Source organism: Ambystoma mexicanum, chromosome 1p, assembly GCF_040938575.1.
Source record: "Ambystoma mexicanum isolate Mex_15411 chromosome 1p, UKY_AmexF1_1, whole genome shotgun sequence".
NCBI classification, from domain to species: domain Eukaryota; kingdom Metazoa; phylum Chordata; class Amphibia; order Caudata; family Ambystomatidae; genus Ambystoma; species Ambystoma mexicanum.
The window spans coordinates 633,436,923-633,453,344 of record NC_090921.1 but is presented as its reverse complement, the minus strand read 5'-3'; the positions used below and the strand labels follow the sequence as shown (position 1 = coordinate 633,453,344).

Sequence of the window (16,422 nt, the reverse complement as noted above, 5' to 3'; positions counted from 1 at the left end):
GAGACATTTATAATTTGTTGGAAGCTTACCTTTACCACATAAGTACTTGTAGTTAGTAGTATACTCTGGCCTGGCAGGAGAGTACATCAGTCCAGAGAGCTGTGAAGCCTTTTTGTTCTGTTATGGCAGGATAGTACACCAGAGCAGAGAACTTTGTAATAGTAGGTCAGGCAGGCGAGTAGACCAGGTGAAAGTTGAGGAAGTACTGTGGTGTGGTGGTGAAGTGTCGCAAAGAAGATGTGGCCAAACCACTAAGATGGTTGTATGAATTATTGCAGAATCTTCCTGACAAACATATATCACTGAGGCCAGTGTTGTATGAACAACTTCAGAATTATCCAATATTGATGAAACCAATGTTTTGTGAACTATTGCAGAACAATCTTAACAAAGACATTTTTTATTGTTGATTCGAATGAAACAAGAAATCATTCTTGGTCTAGGAGAAGAAGTTGCTTTGAGCTCTTTTGTTAAAAGTGAAAAGAGGAAAAACCTTACAGAATATTCTGGAACCGTTGGTTGAGTTCAAGTTGGAACAAGTGGAACTATATTGGAACGTTTGTTGTCAAGTTGGAAGTATGAAAAGAAATGATTCCGAACTTTATTATGAGACAGGATTTCCTTATTCTTTGTAACTGTTGAATAGTCGTGTTTGAATCTGGGGAAAGGGAAGTCATCTAGCTTGGAAGGATTACAGTTATCATATTGTGGCTCCAACTGTCATATTTGTTATTTTAAGTATTACCTGATTTAATTGTATGTATAAGTGAGAGCGACAGAAACCTTTTGTTAGAGTGCTTCCTTTAGTTTGTTTTAGGTAGGGAAATCCTTGTCAGGGTAGGGATAGTAAGGCGTTTATCTAACCTTTTAAGTTAATAAAATGGCACCTGTTGAAAATTCTTCACAAAGTTGTCTGTCTCACATTTCTGACCTCTCACACAGAGTGGAGCATGACGTTCCAACCTTTTTAGATTATGTATCCAATATGTTCATGATTGAATGCATACAAATGCACGGATTTCAAACCATAGACCAACCCTTGCACCCACGACCATATTCTCCCTCACTTCCACCATACCAATTTTGATGTTTGACCGTAAACCATTGTAACTCTGGTATATAGCTAATAAATCTACAGTATAATAAAAGGCCAGAGGTATGTTTGTCCGATGCAGTAGCTAGCCTGTTTTCACCGCTAGAGGGAGCTGTTGCCTTAAGATATATAGAGACAACGTCAATTTGCATAGCTTCGCCTGTTGTCACAGCTAGAGGGAGCTGTTGCCTTAGGAAATAATTACTTTCTTTCTTACAATAATAAAAGGCACGCCTCTGGCCAGTGTACACAGGCTTTTCCACTAGTTGCAAATAAAGAACAATTACTGAATTCTAAATGCCATGTCACTTTAACTCTCTGTTTGGGGGAAATGGGGCGGATCTTTAATTATTCCAAGAGATAGTATGGTTTAAAGAGAGTAACTATATTATACAGGTTAGAAAATGTAATCTGCAGCGCTTTGAACAAGCCATACTTTCTCTATTTGTGTGTTGAAATCACAGCTTATTTATGATAATAGATCAGTATCTTTGGCTACCATTAATTTACTCCCCACCCTACTCATCTGTGGTTCTAAGTTGTTCAGTTCAGCATGCATCGCTTCAAGGCTTGTACTTTTTCAGAAGAAAGAAAAGTTATTTCAGTATATGCAGTTTTTCAACCATGAAGTTGATTCATATGACTATTGCATTTTACCATATTAGTTAGGTTTAGGAGTATCAGACTTTGCTCTTCTAGCACTGTCAGATCCATCTTTCTGCTGAACAATAATCCCAAAGATGCCTTCTGAAAACGCTTGATTCCCAATGCAGGGGCGATGTGACCGTGCTGCACTGCCTGGACCTGCTACTATAGGGGTAGGATTGAGTGTGATTAGCATAAGGTAAGCCCATTTCTGGCAGACAACACCATGAATTGAGCATTTCCATCCATCAAGTTCTGGTTGTTATCTAAAGGGGGCCAGTGTAGACAATACGGACCCCCCTGCTTCGTTTGCAGAGGAGTTAAAACATGTTTTGCTGGGGTTTTAATTGTTACTTAGTTAAAACTATGGTGAAACTATAATTTAACAGTTGACATGCATGATTATATGCCCCATTTCATTCTGACCACCATTGTCATGGTACATGGGCTTTCCACCACTCATGAATTTAATCCCAAATTTAATCAAAGCAATCTACCACTTCCTAGATTTCCCCATGAATTACAAGCTTATTTCTGAGAATTACATTCTGAAAAAAGCAATTCTCTTAGCTTTTCTTGTATTTCATATGGATTTTTCTGTAAGGCAGCCACCACAGGACCCTAGAAATTTAATAAGACAATCTGATCCCATAATGATTAACAATTGGGAACAGAAAAACTGTAGTCTCAAGTGAAGCAGACAGTCACTGAAATCATTAACAAACAAACTGAACATGAAAGGGGCCAAAAGACAACAACACAGTCATGTCAAGCCCCAAGACCAGAAGATACATTGTGGTCCTATCAAATGGGTCATACCTAACACAAGCTGTATGGGCATGTTGTAGGAACTGTAGTATGTAAACAATGGTATGGTCCATGCCTTCCTTAAATAATATTTCTAGAGCAGAAACATGTCTACTAAATTGAACATGATCTTCGAATCTGTAAGACCACGTACAGTGAGCCAATCTTCAACATAGAATATTTCAGTACATATAGCAAGAGCTTTATGCACCATTCCGTAGTTTTGATAGCTCCCCTAAATTCTGCATTGCTTAGAGAGGTGACTTCTTCATCACATATTGTTTTTGGTAATTAATACAAGATGACTTTTCCATTCATTTTTGCACAGCTCTCTGTTAAGAAAACTGGCTGTGATTCACTGTTGTTGCTATTATTTGGGCAAAAGCACATGTTGAAAATGACTGCCTTCATGATTGTTTTCTCCCTGCTTGTCACTTGTGAAGGTCCCCAAACAGAGGATTCTGAACTGTACATATAGATTGGTATTGCATACATGTCTACAGGTCTTATTGCACTGTTTGATGTTTGATTGCTTTTTTGTTGATTACTTAATGTAATGTAGCATTGCATCCTAGTCTGTGTAAAGGTCGATCCCTCAACCTCCTCACGAAAATGGAGTGTTCCAAATTGTATCAACTAGATGAAAGGTGGGAAAGTGTGGAAGGGAGACTTGTCACCGTAAATCATGTCAGGGTCCTAAGGTGTTCTACATAGCTCCACACCATCGCCTCACATTCCCCCGCCTTTTCTCTCACAAAAATCAGATATTACAATCTAGGAACAAGGCAGTTACCCTTTCCATAGTAGGTACATCATGCAAGCAATATACACTTAACCACACTCCAGTTGATCATCCCGGGAGCTTTGGATTATAAGATCAACAACAAAAGCATTGTAAGGACCCTGCTCACCTGGCAAATGTGGGATCAATGGCATTGGAGCAAGAAGAAACCCATTCTATGTAATGTCCCCAAGATTGCAGATGGCACAAGTATCTAGGGCTTGGTAGCTACAACAGCCATGTGAAGTTCGAAGCCAGACCGGTCTGCTCATGAGTTAGAGAAAGACAATATGAAGGACAGACAGAGGCTCTGACTGTAAAACAGTTCTACAACTGTTTGTTTCCAGCCAGTTTCCTGTGTCATAGTCAGTACTAGTTGTCTGACTGAATAAATGAGGAGGTCAACGGATGCTGGTTGCTTGTGCACATTTGCCCTATAACGAAGAAGCTTACATAGCACAAGAGCTCAGAGAATTTGTGTCCTGGCACTCTCTCCACCTTGTCTGGGTGGAACAGAGGACACAATTATCTCTTAGACACTCCAAAGTGCAGAGGTATGTTCAATGTTCTATAGGGTCCCTGACTGACTGTAAAGAACTACATCATCCTGTAGCTGGGATTAGGGCTCCAAATTGCTGTGTTGTCGTTTTTTCATCTGGACCGCTCTCGGTCACCCTGCAAGAACTTATTAGTGAATGGGACATAATGCTCTGTGATTATAACAGAACACTGCCTATTGAGAAAGCCTAGTTTTTTCCTGTATTAAAAAAAAAGATCCTTACAACATTTTGGCTTTGTCTTTCTGTAAAGCCTGACAAGAACCAGAAATAATTACAAATTCCATGATGACCCCGGCTCCCGGGAGGCTTGAGAAATCTTGCTCGTCATCGTAGGATTTCACTGTATGAGAAGACTGCCAGCACATGCAGGTGCTTTCAATACTTCTTCCAATGAAACCCTTACCTGCCGGGGATCCACTGAGCCTCCAGGACTTCTGCTTCAGCCTCAACCACCGTACATGAAAGAAATAAGAAGAAGGCAGTAAGTGTTCAGCACAACTCAGTTCTATAATTCTTGATATATCAGCACACCAACAATCTGCTCCAAAAACCTATCAAACCTTTTGCAAGAGTACATTTCTAAGGTAAAAGGGAATTCAGAGTTGTTCAAGAATTGAATGTAGCAAATGATAAAACAAACCAAACCCTGTCCACTAGGGATTGTTTAGAACAAGGTAACTGAGCCTTTCCTTGAGACTAGCATTGTTGAATCAAGCAGTGCCATTTTTACATTTACAGGATCATAAATAAACAAGACCTTTAGAACACTACTCAGGAGCAGCCTTGCTGAATATAAACATTGCTTGAAACACATTGCAATACAATCCACAATGTGAATAGCACTCAGGTTCATCTAGAACAAATCCACCAACAGAAAATCCATCACTTTTAGATACAAGTATATCATTCTCGGGTGCCAGAGACTCTACTATGGGGGAAATATTTCTATATATTATTTGCTAGCCTTGCCTCCCCAACAAAATACACTGCAGTCATGAACAATAAAGGTTCAGCTCATTTCATAGCTGTGGGTCCGGACCACCAGGAGAAGGGACTTCAGACATCTTCTCTTTCCCCTTCATCTTCACCTTCACCTTCAGGATTCCACCAGGTGAGGATGCATCCCTTTCATCTGGGTTAATCCTGAAGGGGATTGTTGGGGTAGTCATCCCAGGACAACATGCTTCTTGCCATCCTTAGTCACCCAGGTAAGGTCTAACCCATGTGGAGAGGCTGTGGTGGAGGCAAGGGGGACTCTGGGAGCCTGGGGAAGCCACCACCTAAGTGATGCAACCCCCGGAGATGTTATATGAAGGAGTTTGCCAGCCTCCGCAGCCCGAACCTGCAAGTCACCCCAAAATATTCCATAAGGGTAAAGCCTCCCAAGATGCACACCCATAAAATTTATTGCATGGGTAATAACATACATGGCAGTGAGAGCTGGGTGCAAGTAGACAAGTAGCCTACCAAGTATAATGCAAGATCAATGCACACAACCAGTGCAATAGTCAGTTGGAGAAACTCTCACTGTGAACAAAAGAGTCCAGCAGCACTGGGGAGTTCAGGAAGCATCTAGTGAAGGGAAATGTTGCAGAGGGTCCACCATTCGTACGGCGAGTCAGGGGAGGAAGGTGCCCTGCGGCTGCTAGCTGACAAATTGAAAGCAGCAACATCCGTGGTCATGGAACAGCTCTCATGGCCTTGTCTCGTTACCAGAATGCTCGCCAGTGTTTCTTTTGTGCTTTCAGATCAGAACCTGTGCAAGATAATCAGCCAAGCAGCCAGAAAACATCCAAAGATCCAGAAGGGCAGAAACCGCAGAAATTCCTATGAGACTCTGCACAGCTATGGCCCTGAGAAAAGCCAGCACAAAGCAGCCAGACGAGTGGGAGAGAGGGACCCAACGGAGTGCCAAGGACACACTAAGATGTACTGATGCCCTGCAGGATAGTAGAATTTCCTCCTGACCGCATCTCGACTAACAGACATGGTAACACTTCTGAGGGGAGTAGTCTCTCTAAAAGGCAGAGGTGGGTTTACACCAGTCTCCCAGGCTGCAAGGGAAAAAAAGACAGGGTTATACATACATACTCCACACTCCCTCACCACCCGTCTCCCCCTTTTCGGACCCTAGAGAAGCAGCGTAAAGATGGAGAACCTGTGTGAACCACATGCTGCACCAGATGAGGAAACAACAGTTTGCATAGACCTGACCTGAATTAAACAAAGCTAGGAACTAAGGCAACACAAACAAAGAACAAGAAGTTAATTGAAGAGGTATAAGCCAAGCAAGCACATATCTAATTGTAATCCAAGGGGTGCAATCCAGGTTTGTTCAGAGTATCCACCCTGCCATCGTGTGCCAGTAGTAGTAATCCAGTGAGCGTAAACCAAGTCAGTTCCAAATAGCCAGCCCTCCAGGTCGCTGAGTACCAATTGGGATAATCCAATTGTGGAGTAAAAAAAGAACAGCCAATTCAGCCAGGGCCGGAGAATCAAACTAATAGGTCAGCAGAACGAGAGACAGACAAATGCTGCTTGCAGGGTAGCAACACTGTTGAGGAGTGCAGGGCTGCCGAGATGCAGGGGCATTACTTCCGTATTGGTGGTTCCTCTGATTTTCCTGGGCTGATGATGATGCGGGCACTCGGGACACCAGGAATTGTGGTTTCTTTTGTGTACCCTGTCTCCCAAGTGCCATGGCAACGTTGCCACCCACGCACCAAATGCGCAGGGTTCAATCGATGGAATCCAGCCACCAAAAAAGGGGGTGCGCATGTGATGCACTGGCTCCCAATCTTCCTTCTCCTGGCCGTACCCTTTCCAGTCCAGGAGGTAGTACAAGACCCCTATAGTAAGACAGGAATCCAGAATTGCCTGTTCTTCACATTTCTCAGATACCTTAACTGTAACAGCCAGATATTTAACGGCTAAACAGGTGTACAGTGATGGAATAAGGGCCCCCATAACAAGGGCAAAGCTTATGAACCCCCAGTATGCAGAGGTAGGCTGTGGAAAGCCACACTTGGTCGCCTATTTTGCAGTCAGGTGTTGCTCTACTTTGAGTGTCGCTAGAACTTTTCATTCTCTCCCATGATGTCTGTAGTTGTTTGTGCACCTGTGTCGCATGGAAATACTTATGTAGGATTTGGCTGCAGGGATTGCCATAGATGGCGGCAAGGTAGTAGGCAGCATGCAGGGATGGTGACCATTCATTGCATAGAAGTGAGAGAGTCCTAGTAGAGCAAGGAGGACATTATTGTACACAAGCTCGCCAAGACCGAGAGGCGGTGTCTATGATTCCTGATGTTACAGAGACAACAAAGGTATTACTCCAAGGTGTGTTTTGCCCTTTCTGGTTGGCCATCCATTTGGGGTGAATATGTCAAAGAATAATTAGCATCTATTTCCAGAATGGACGCTAGATCCCGCCAGAACTGTGAAGGGAATTGCGTACCACAATCAGATATGGTAATTGTGTGGAGGCCATAATGAAAGAATATATATTAAAGAAAAAAGGGAAGCTATGGGACCCCGCTGCAAAGGATAAAGCGGACCATATTCGTGAATGAGTCAATGATAACCCAGACAGTGTCATATCCCTGTAAGTGGGGCAATTCTATTCTATGTGTTTGGGACGACCACAATTTCTTAAACTGAGGTCCCTCCATCACACACACACACACACACACACACCCACACCCCCCACACTCTCTCACTTACAAGAGTTGAACTCGCAGTCCACAACACTTTGGTAGTACTCATCACTGTGAATGTTGGATGGTTGCAAAAGCCCAATAGGATGGCCCATTTCTGACTTGTACTGATCACAGATGATGCAGCATCTACGACCTCTTTTCCCATAGATGGCCACCAACACCACCTCCAATGTCTTTCATTGACCAGGGTGACTGATAGCTTGCTGTCATGGCACCACTACAATGCCTGTTGGTGCATGTCAGTACTGGGGAGATACAGCCGCCCATACATGACAGGAAGACCCTAAATTACAGTGAGGCCCATGCTGCTCACATGTTCTGAGTGGTGGGTCATCCACTTTCATAAGAAGTCCAGCAGGAAGAGAGATGGAGTGCAGCCACAAAGAGCCCAAGTCCAGTTCCCATATACCAAGGCATGAAAGGGCATCCACTTTACCATGCAGACCCTTAGCCAGTAGGTGATCAGGAAATCAAGAAAAGAAAAGGTGCCAGTGGGCTTTAGAACACTTGGAGGAAGCCAAGTCTAGCAGGTTTTGGTGGTCAGTGTAGATGAGCACCTGGTGTTTGGCCCCTTTTAGGTGGTTTCTGCACTCTTGGAAAGAGGCATTAACGGCCAACATTTCTCGATCTGCGACCGTGTATGAATGTTTGGTCGCTGTCAGTTTATGAGAAGAATAGGCCACTGTATAGAGAGAATGGGCCTCATTCCGAGTATGGCGGTAATGGATACCGGGCACCGGTAAGAAGACCGGTGCCGGTAATCCCTTACCGCCCTACTACGAGGTCCCTTAGCGGGTCCATCCTTTAACGCCTGGTCTGACCAGGCGTTATGGGCGGGACCCGTTAAGGGACTTCAGAGCTAACAACGGTACCGCAATTTGCAGTACCGTTATTAGCGCCGTCCCGATTCCCATTGAGCCCTATAGGGGCTCAAATGGGAATGGGGAATGGCTTTTTCAATGGGGATTTACCGGTCCCGCAAAGGTCAGACTACACCGGTAAGTCCTCATTGAACGAGACCGATGCCGGTACTGTTATTGGAGACAGTCATGGCGCAAATAGCGCCATGACTACCTTCAATCTCGAAATGAGGCCAATGTGTCTATCGCCACCTTTGGGACAGAACTGGCAATAGCCACGGCTGAAGCATCTGCTTGCATGTTTAATTGTTGTTCTGGATCGGTGTGTTGGAGGATTGGGGCTGATGTGAAAGCTCCTTCAGGGCTGTGAAAGCCTCTTGTTTTTCTGTCATCCACCAGAACCATACGTTCTAACTCGTCAAGTGGGTTAAGGGGGCCACGATGGAGGAAAAGAGTGGATAAAATGTCTATAAGAACTGGAGGTGCCCAGGAATAAATGCAGGGCTTTCAAGCAAGTAGGTGGGGCTATTATAACATAGTTCGTACCTTAGTTCTGCTCATCTGTACCCTTTGAAGAGTTAAGAGAAAACTTAAGAACTCAACTTGCTTTGTTTTAAAGCGCATCTTTCTAATTTCGCCTAGAAACTATGATACTTCTGGCATTGAAGGGCAGTGTTGCATGCTGAATGTATTATGAATAGGTCTTCAAATAGACGTGAATCTCATCTAGGTATGCTATGACACACCGATCCAGGAAGTCATTCAAGACCTAATTGATGAAGTCCTGGAAGTTGGCCGTGCATTGCACAGGCCAAATGGCATTACAAGGTAATCATAAAGCCCCTACTTAGTACAGCAGGCAGTCTTCCACGCATTGCCATGGCAGATACGTGTTAGGTTGTACACACCCCTCAGGTATAATTTCTCGTAAACACAGTGGCTGTACAGAGCTGGTCCAAGAGGAAAGAAATAAAGGGACAGGGATAGCAGTTTTTAACAGTGATATCATTGAGCACTCTATAATCAATACAGGGCTGAGGGCGATCTCTCGTTTGGCACAGAAGAATGGGCGAGGCAACAGGAGAACAGGATTGACGGCTAAACCATTTTTTAAAGCAGTCATCAGATATTCGTGTAGTATTCGGTTTTCCTTGGGAGTCAGCAAGTATATACATCCATGTGGTACTTAGGCCCCGTCCGCTAGATCAATAGGGCATTCATAAGTACGACAGGGTGGTAATTCCTCTGTCATTTGCTTGTTGAAAACATCTTCAAGGTCATGGTACTTGGGATGAGCATACTATCCACCGTCCCGATCCAGTGATAGCCGTACAACAGAGCTTGGCTAGGATTCTGGAAAACAATGTTGGAACATTGTAATGGCTGGTACGCCTGACCAGATAACAGATGTCTCCTGTTAACCAGGTCCCTTTATTTCACCAGTTTGTGTGATGCCTTTTATTTTTGAATCTGTCTTGCGACATTTACGTGGTAATCCTGTGAAAATCCCTCAGGATTCTCTGAGAAAGAAGACAATGGTCTGGAACAAACGGGCTCCCCAGCCAATCCCCAACTTTCCTACTACACATGTGGTCCTCTTTCACCATTTCCACCACTACCCGATATGAAACGACCCCTCTCCCTCTTCCAAGTATCATTTTAATCATTTTTCTTTTAAGGTTTCCCTCAGGATCACTGTGGGAATCCCTTGCATCGATGAAAGAAAATAGCTGCTTTTCATTTCTAAATAGCCTCAATGATGCTATGCTATGATATGATAGGTAGTATTAACGTGCTTAATACCCAGAGGTTGCTAAGTGCGGACCCGGAGATCGAACCTGTGTGGCTCCATGTCGTCTTGCTTCCAAGGCGAGCACGTTGCCGCTGAGCTATCCTCCCGAGACCATGGGAGATATATAAATACAAGTGTTTTGGGACTGTGGAGCACCCCCGTCTCCATTAAACTATTTCAAAATGACTGCACGGTTTTACCCCAAACCAACAAGAGGCACATCTACAGCATTTTGAGTCCAGGCACATCTACAGCATTTTGAGTCCAGGTGTTTCTTATTTGGTGTAAATCCGCCCAGCGGTTTTCACGCTGTGGGTGTTCAATGGCAGCACCTTTTTTTCTATAGGAAAATGTATAGGATTATTCCCAAAAGTTTTTTTTTGTTTTCTTCATAACTTTTGAACCATGTTATGAATCGTCTCCAGCAGCCAGTGCTAGGCTTATTGCTTGAACAATTTCATCCAAATCCTTTCAGGGAGTCAAAAGTAATTAGTAATAGAATTTTGAGAAAAGTCAATGCAAGTTAATAACAAAATGAGTATTGCGGAGGGGAGAGTTGGAGAGCACTAATAAAAAAGGATGAGCAGTATGTTAGGGCATAAAAGAAGAAAATGGAGGAGTGTGTGCGTATCAAAGATAGGGGGGGCTGATGAAAATAATTGAGAAACCATTTCCAAAGAATACACATAAGCTGGTAGGAAGCAAAAACATAAGCTTTTAGCAAGTGCAGTCAAAATAAACAAATAATATGCCTAGCATGCTGGTTATACAAAGAGTGAAGATATGACGGGTCACATTTGTCTGCCATTGTTGCTTTTAGTTTTGTTGGGAGCTTCAGATGCAATTGCACAATTGTAAATGGTGATGACCAGGATGCTCCGGGATGCAGGGATCCCTGGAATCCTTATGATGATAGGAACTGGTAGAAACTGGCAAGATGAATGGCCACAGAATGCCTATGTGAAACATGTGACTCCATAAAAAAGGGAGACCACCAGGCATGAGAGAGATAATGGAAAACCTACAACTAGCATGAATGAGATAAGGTGGGACTTCAAATGCTTTGCTTGGATGCCATTGGCATAAACTAATGCACACATTGATCTTATATCGCTGCTGCAATTACTACTACAAGGAGTCATAAAAGGCTTAGCTTGATTTGGCATGCCCATAGGGATGGGGAAGTGACAAGTAGTGCCATTATATGATGGGAAGAAACAGAGGATGGTGATCTTGACCCAAAAGTCATTAACATGTACAACCCCAAAATCTAGAATGGGGATGATGCCAGATTAAGGATGGCCAAACTGAAAATACAGGATACTGCAATCATGCTATGCACAACATTTATGATCTCAATAACAACAAAATCTCCCTATCTTTTCTGGATGGGCTACTAGCACATGAATTTAATTGGGAGGAAATTCGAAAATGGCCCCATATTTGGCCCTGGAAAGGTTGCGGACAAGATCATGCATTAGTGACAATGGACGCCAAGATGGGCCGAGATGACAATGAAAGTGATAAAATGGAGCTCAATATGAGTTTCTTAAGAGACCCAAATTGGAAGAAAGACATACAGCAGGATATGAAACAAAGTTTAGCTGTAACCTAGGTATTTGTAGGCTAAGTCGATACCTTTTGGTCAGAGGTCAAGGTGGACTTGAGAGCATACGTGCCATAGTATGCAGCTGTAAAGGGCCTAAGAAACACAGACACAAGAAAGACAGAAGAATGCGATAAAGGCATTCTGAAAGACAGAAAGACACACCCTAAATATAGCGTCTAATGGAAATTCAGTGTTGCCCAGTATGAACTGAATAATATCTTTAAGATAAAGGTGGAGCATTTGCTATTTCTATTTCAACACTAACAATATGACTAGGGAGAGCTGCTTGTGTCACAGTTGAAAGAGAGGAGGTGTGTGATTGGTGATGATGAAAGAATATATGTAGTCAAGCATATGGTCCTCCCAAGAGCTTTCATAGCATTAACCAGTTTCCATTTGAATTCATGGGATTTTATTGTGCTAAAGGATGAAGGGAAGCTAGAGAAACTACCTGAGGAATTTGACAAAATGATTATGGGCCTCATTACGAGTATGGAGGTAGCCATGCCCTTAATAAGGGCATAGCTTCCTCCATACCGGGTTCCAGTACCGGGTTCCTCCAATGAGGACTTACCGGGCAATTCCAATCATGGAGGACCCAGTAAGTCCTCATTGGAAAAACCCATCCCCATTCCCATTGAGCCCCCATAGGGCTCAATGGGAATGGGGAGGGAGCTAATAACGGGCCTGTTAATAACGGACCCGTTATTAGCTCCCTGGTCCCCTCGCAGGACCCGGTAAGGACGCCTGGTTTTACCAGGAGTCCTTACCAGGTCCCGCAAGGGAACCTCGTAATAGGGCGTCCCGTAAAGAAGGGTGCCGGTCCCGTACTCGCACCCTTTATTACGGGAGCGCCATGGCCGTAATGAGGCCCTATATCAGTGACTATGGGGCCAGGTAAGGATCTCCTGGAATGTGCAAATCATTTATCCATATCGTTGATAAATGCAGATGTGAAACTATTGGCCAAGGTAATGGCAAGCAGGTTAAAAGGGTAATATTGGTGTAAATCCATGGATCGTAAGCGAGGGTCACTTCCAGAAATATTTTCACATATAAGAAGCACTAGACAGAGTGTAATAGGTGGTTCCCTTTTAGAAGCTCTACAGCTGTCCCTACATTTAATCTTCTCTTAATCTACATTTAACTTTTTTCAAAATCGGCTTTAGGTGTGTCTGTATTCCATCATGAACCTCCTGCATCTTGAACCTCCTGCATTTCACTGTTTTGTGCCTCCTTTTAAAAAAATCAGATTTAGGTGTGTTTGTATTCCATCTTGAACCTCCTGCATTGCACTGTTTTGTGCCTCCATTTTTAAAATCGGATTTAGATGTGTTTATATTCCATCTGTGAACCTCCTGCATTACATTGTTATGTACCTCCATTTTGACTTCTCCTACCAGGCCTCCTGTGAGTTTAGCTAGACCTGTACTGTGCAGCGACTCCTCTTTCTTTCCTTGTCCAAACCTCTGCTGACCTATGGCTCTCTCCATTTCTCCCATATGCTCTAACTGCTACAAGATCACCTACCTCCCCTCTCTCACAAAGTCCAATAGAAAAAGCACAAAAAAGACCTCTTGAGTGCAAACCCTGGTCTTCCCAACGCAGATACCTATGTCAGCACTTCCTAGAGAGACATTTTCACTGCTATCCTCTTCTCTGTCCCCTCTCCAGATCTATGGACCCCCCATCTCATCTCAGCGGTGGCACCAAGTGGGAAGTCCTCTTGGGCGGCTTCTCACCCTCACGTTGCTTCATTAATGTCTATCACACACTGGCACTATCCTGGTTCAGGGTCCATAACCCAACATCCTTCTCTTTGACCGGATCCTGCTTTCTCTCATTAACTTCCTTCCCTCTCCTGCATCTCCACCTTATACTCTCTCTCCCCTCCTCTGACTGATGTACCACGCCCCTGTACACCACCTCAGAAAACTTTCAAAGGCACAGACCTCCTCCTCCTGGCAACAAACACTCTGGTGACATCTGTCTCCTTCTTGAAGACTTTGTCCTCGACATTCTGGCTCTTACCGAGACATGGTTCAATGTCGACTCAGTCACTGCTTTTGAGTCCCTTCTCTCTGATGGCTTCAAGATCATCTCCAAGCCTCAGTTGCCTTAATCTTCCCTGAGTGTGTACTCCGGAGACCCCGGCCGGCCCATAGAGCCGAGGTTTGCCCCAAAGTACTTTAAAATGAGATAGCTGCACCCTTGAGATGGATGGGGATGCAGATTTATTACTCCAACACCAATCAATAAGGACAACTCAATGGTTTGGCAAAGGGAGTCTGTTTAATGACAAGTACAAAAAACGGGGAGTCATGGAAATCAGCAGTGATGCGATCGTCCTTCTCGCTTCAACTCCGATGAACTTCATAAAAATTATAGCATTTATACTGAAAACTCGTCATAATTGACAGATAACACTCAAAAGTTAATATGCAATTCTATTGGTTAGGAAAAGGTAACTTTAATATAGGTACTATATCTGTATATGGTAACGGAGTGAGGGGATTGGGTTAACACTGTCAGGTGGGCGTCTAAGCCCTTCCTTAAAAAATGACTACTGTAGACATCACTAAAAGTATGACATCCCATTGGTTCTACTAACTATAGGACCCTAGATTATTTGGTCCATTGTGATTGGGTTGGCACCAACCCAGCAGCACGCAGAATGGTCAACCAGCTGCAGAGTGCCCCCTAGTTACCCGGCCTTCCTCCAACTAAGGTTACAATCAATCATCACTTCAGCAACTATGTGTCAATAATTTGACTGTGGTTGGCCTTGAAACTGCATCTTCTGTCTGGAAAAGTTCTGTTATCTCTTCCTGGGCGGATGCCAAGTGTAGGTGTGAGCCCGTGCTTCTCCTTGCTCGGCTGGTCACGTGCTTCCCACACTGTGAATTTGTCTAGTTTCTCTCAATTTGTGTATTTGATTCTTATTCAGCTTGCCACCTGCCTATGCCTCCTTATCTCGACCTTTCAGAGACAGGATATTCTGTTCTTAAGTTTCAATTATATGTAGCTACTGTTCGTTCCTTCTATTGGTATGACCTTGGCTCTCCTGGCACGAGTTGCATCTGCTGAGTTTCGATTCAGCCGTCTCTTCTCGTTTTGCTAGAATATGAATCTCTGCTCATGCGGCCTTTAGTAACCTGGGTTGATTCTGCTTTTCGTTTGCAAAGTGGAATTACACTTATAATACTGTGCTTCGTTTTGAGGTAGATTATGTATAATGGCGCTTGCCGCACTATTCATCTACTTAGCATAGCCGTACTGTTTTCTTAGCTTTCTTGCGGTTCCAAGCATATGTACAGGTGTTAGCTGGTTGAATATCTTCATCCTGTTTATAGTTTAAGCTTCTTTGTATTTCAACATCGTTTTCCCCTTCTAGGTTCACGATATCCTTATTCATGGCGTTTCGTCTCTGTGTGTCATTCTCGGGTCATCATTTCGTCTATTTGTACGTTAGTCCGGGTCCTCGTGACGTCACCATTCATCTTCCATTAAAACCGTTTTGGTTTCTTCCGGGACTGCACTTAGACAATCTTCATTTTGCCTCATTTGCTGGTGAGGTTTCCTTAATGGATACCGTACTGTCCATGGTTTTCTTGGTATCGGTACTTGAATAGGTGTTGCTCTCTTAATAGGTACTGGGCAGAGCCCTAATGCGGCTCTCTGCTGATTTATTTGCTCATCATACGTCACATATCTTGGTATGAACGTTCCTGGTACTTTAAAATAGGCGACTGGAGTGCAGGCTTTATTTGGGACCTCCTCTACAAGTGGGTTGCTGCTTCCATTTTACCTACCCAGCTCTACTCTTCCTTTGAAAGCCTGGTCTGCAAGTTGGTCATCTCTCCCATCTCCACACTGACCATTTACCGGCCTCCAGGCGCCACCACCCTGTTCCTCTCTGAATAGGCTGACTTCTGCTCTTCCTAACTTTCATCCACATCCAACCTCCTCCTACTGGGTGACTTCAACATCCAACTGAACTCCCCAGGCTCTGCATCCGTTCTGTTCACTGACCTCTGCACCTCACTTTCCCTCTCCATTCTCCCTTCTGGGCCAACTCACTTAGCTGGACACACTCTAGAAGCACTCATACACTCTGACATCTCTCTCTCCCCCTCATTAGTCACCCCTCTCTCCTGGTTTGACCATTCTCTCCTCTGCTAACTCTTGAGTCCCCTTGGCACCTTGACCACCCCCCAAAAGTCCCACCAACCTTGTTTGCTAACATCCGCCCGATGAAACGAGTGTCTACGGCTGCCTTCGCTGCCACCTTCATCACCCCTCACCCCCACCTCTGACTCTACCTCTGACTCTGCCCTCAGCAACCTCCACCTTTCCTTCACCAATACTGTTATCATTCTTGCCCCAGTCATGAAGATCCACTTGAAGTCAGCCTCTAAGCGTAACACCTGGTATGACACCGAACTTGCGGCCCTGAAACGTATGTGCAGGGTAGCAGAACAGAAGTGGCAAACCTCAGACTCATCTCTGACAAACTGGCCTGCTGCCTGCTCCAAAGCCAATACAGACACTCCATT

At 44.1% G+C, this 16,422-nt stretch overlaps 1 protein-coding gene across 2 annotated transcripts in view; it reads left to right on the top strand.

The window, feature by feature from the left end:
• The window catches only part of LOC138577669 (zinc finger protein 585A-like), a 121,238-nt gene that overhangs the window by 60,111 nt on the left and 44,705 nt on the right, over nt 1-16,422 (top strand). The window contains exon 1 of one of the 2 annotated variants that reach the window (XM_069649648.1): nt 5,477-5,876. The exons of the other annotated variant lie outside the window; for it this stretch is intronic. Coding sequence (XP_069505749.1) covers nt 5,822-5,876 — 55 coding nt within the window. The 5' untranslated portion in view covers nt 5,477-5,821. Of the gene's footprint in view, nt 1-5,476; nt 5,877-16,422 lie in introns of those variants that run through there. 2 annotated transcript variants of the gene reach the window in all.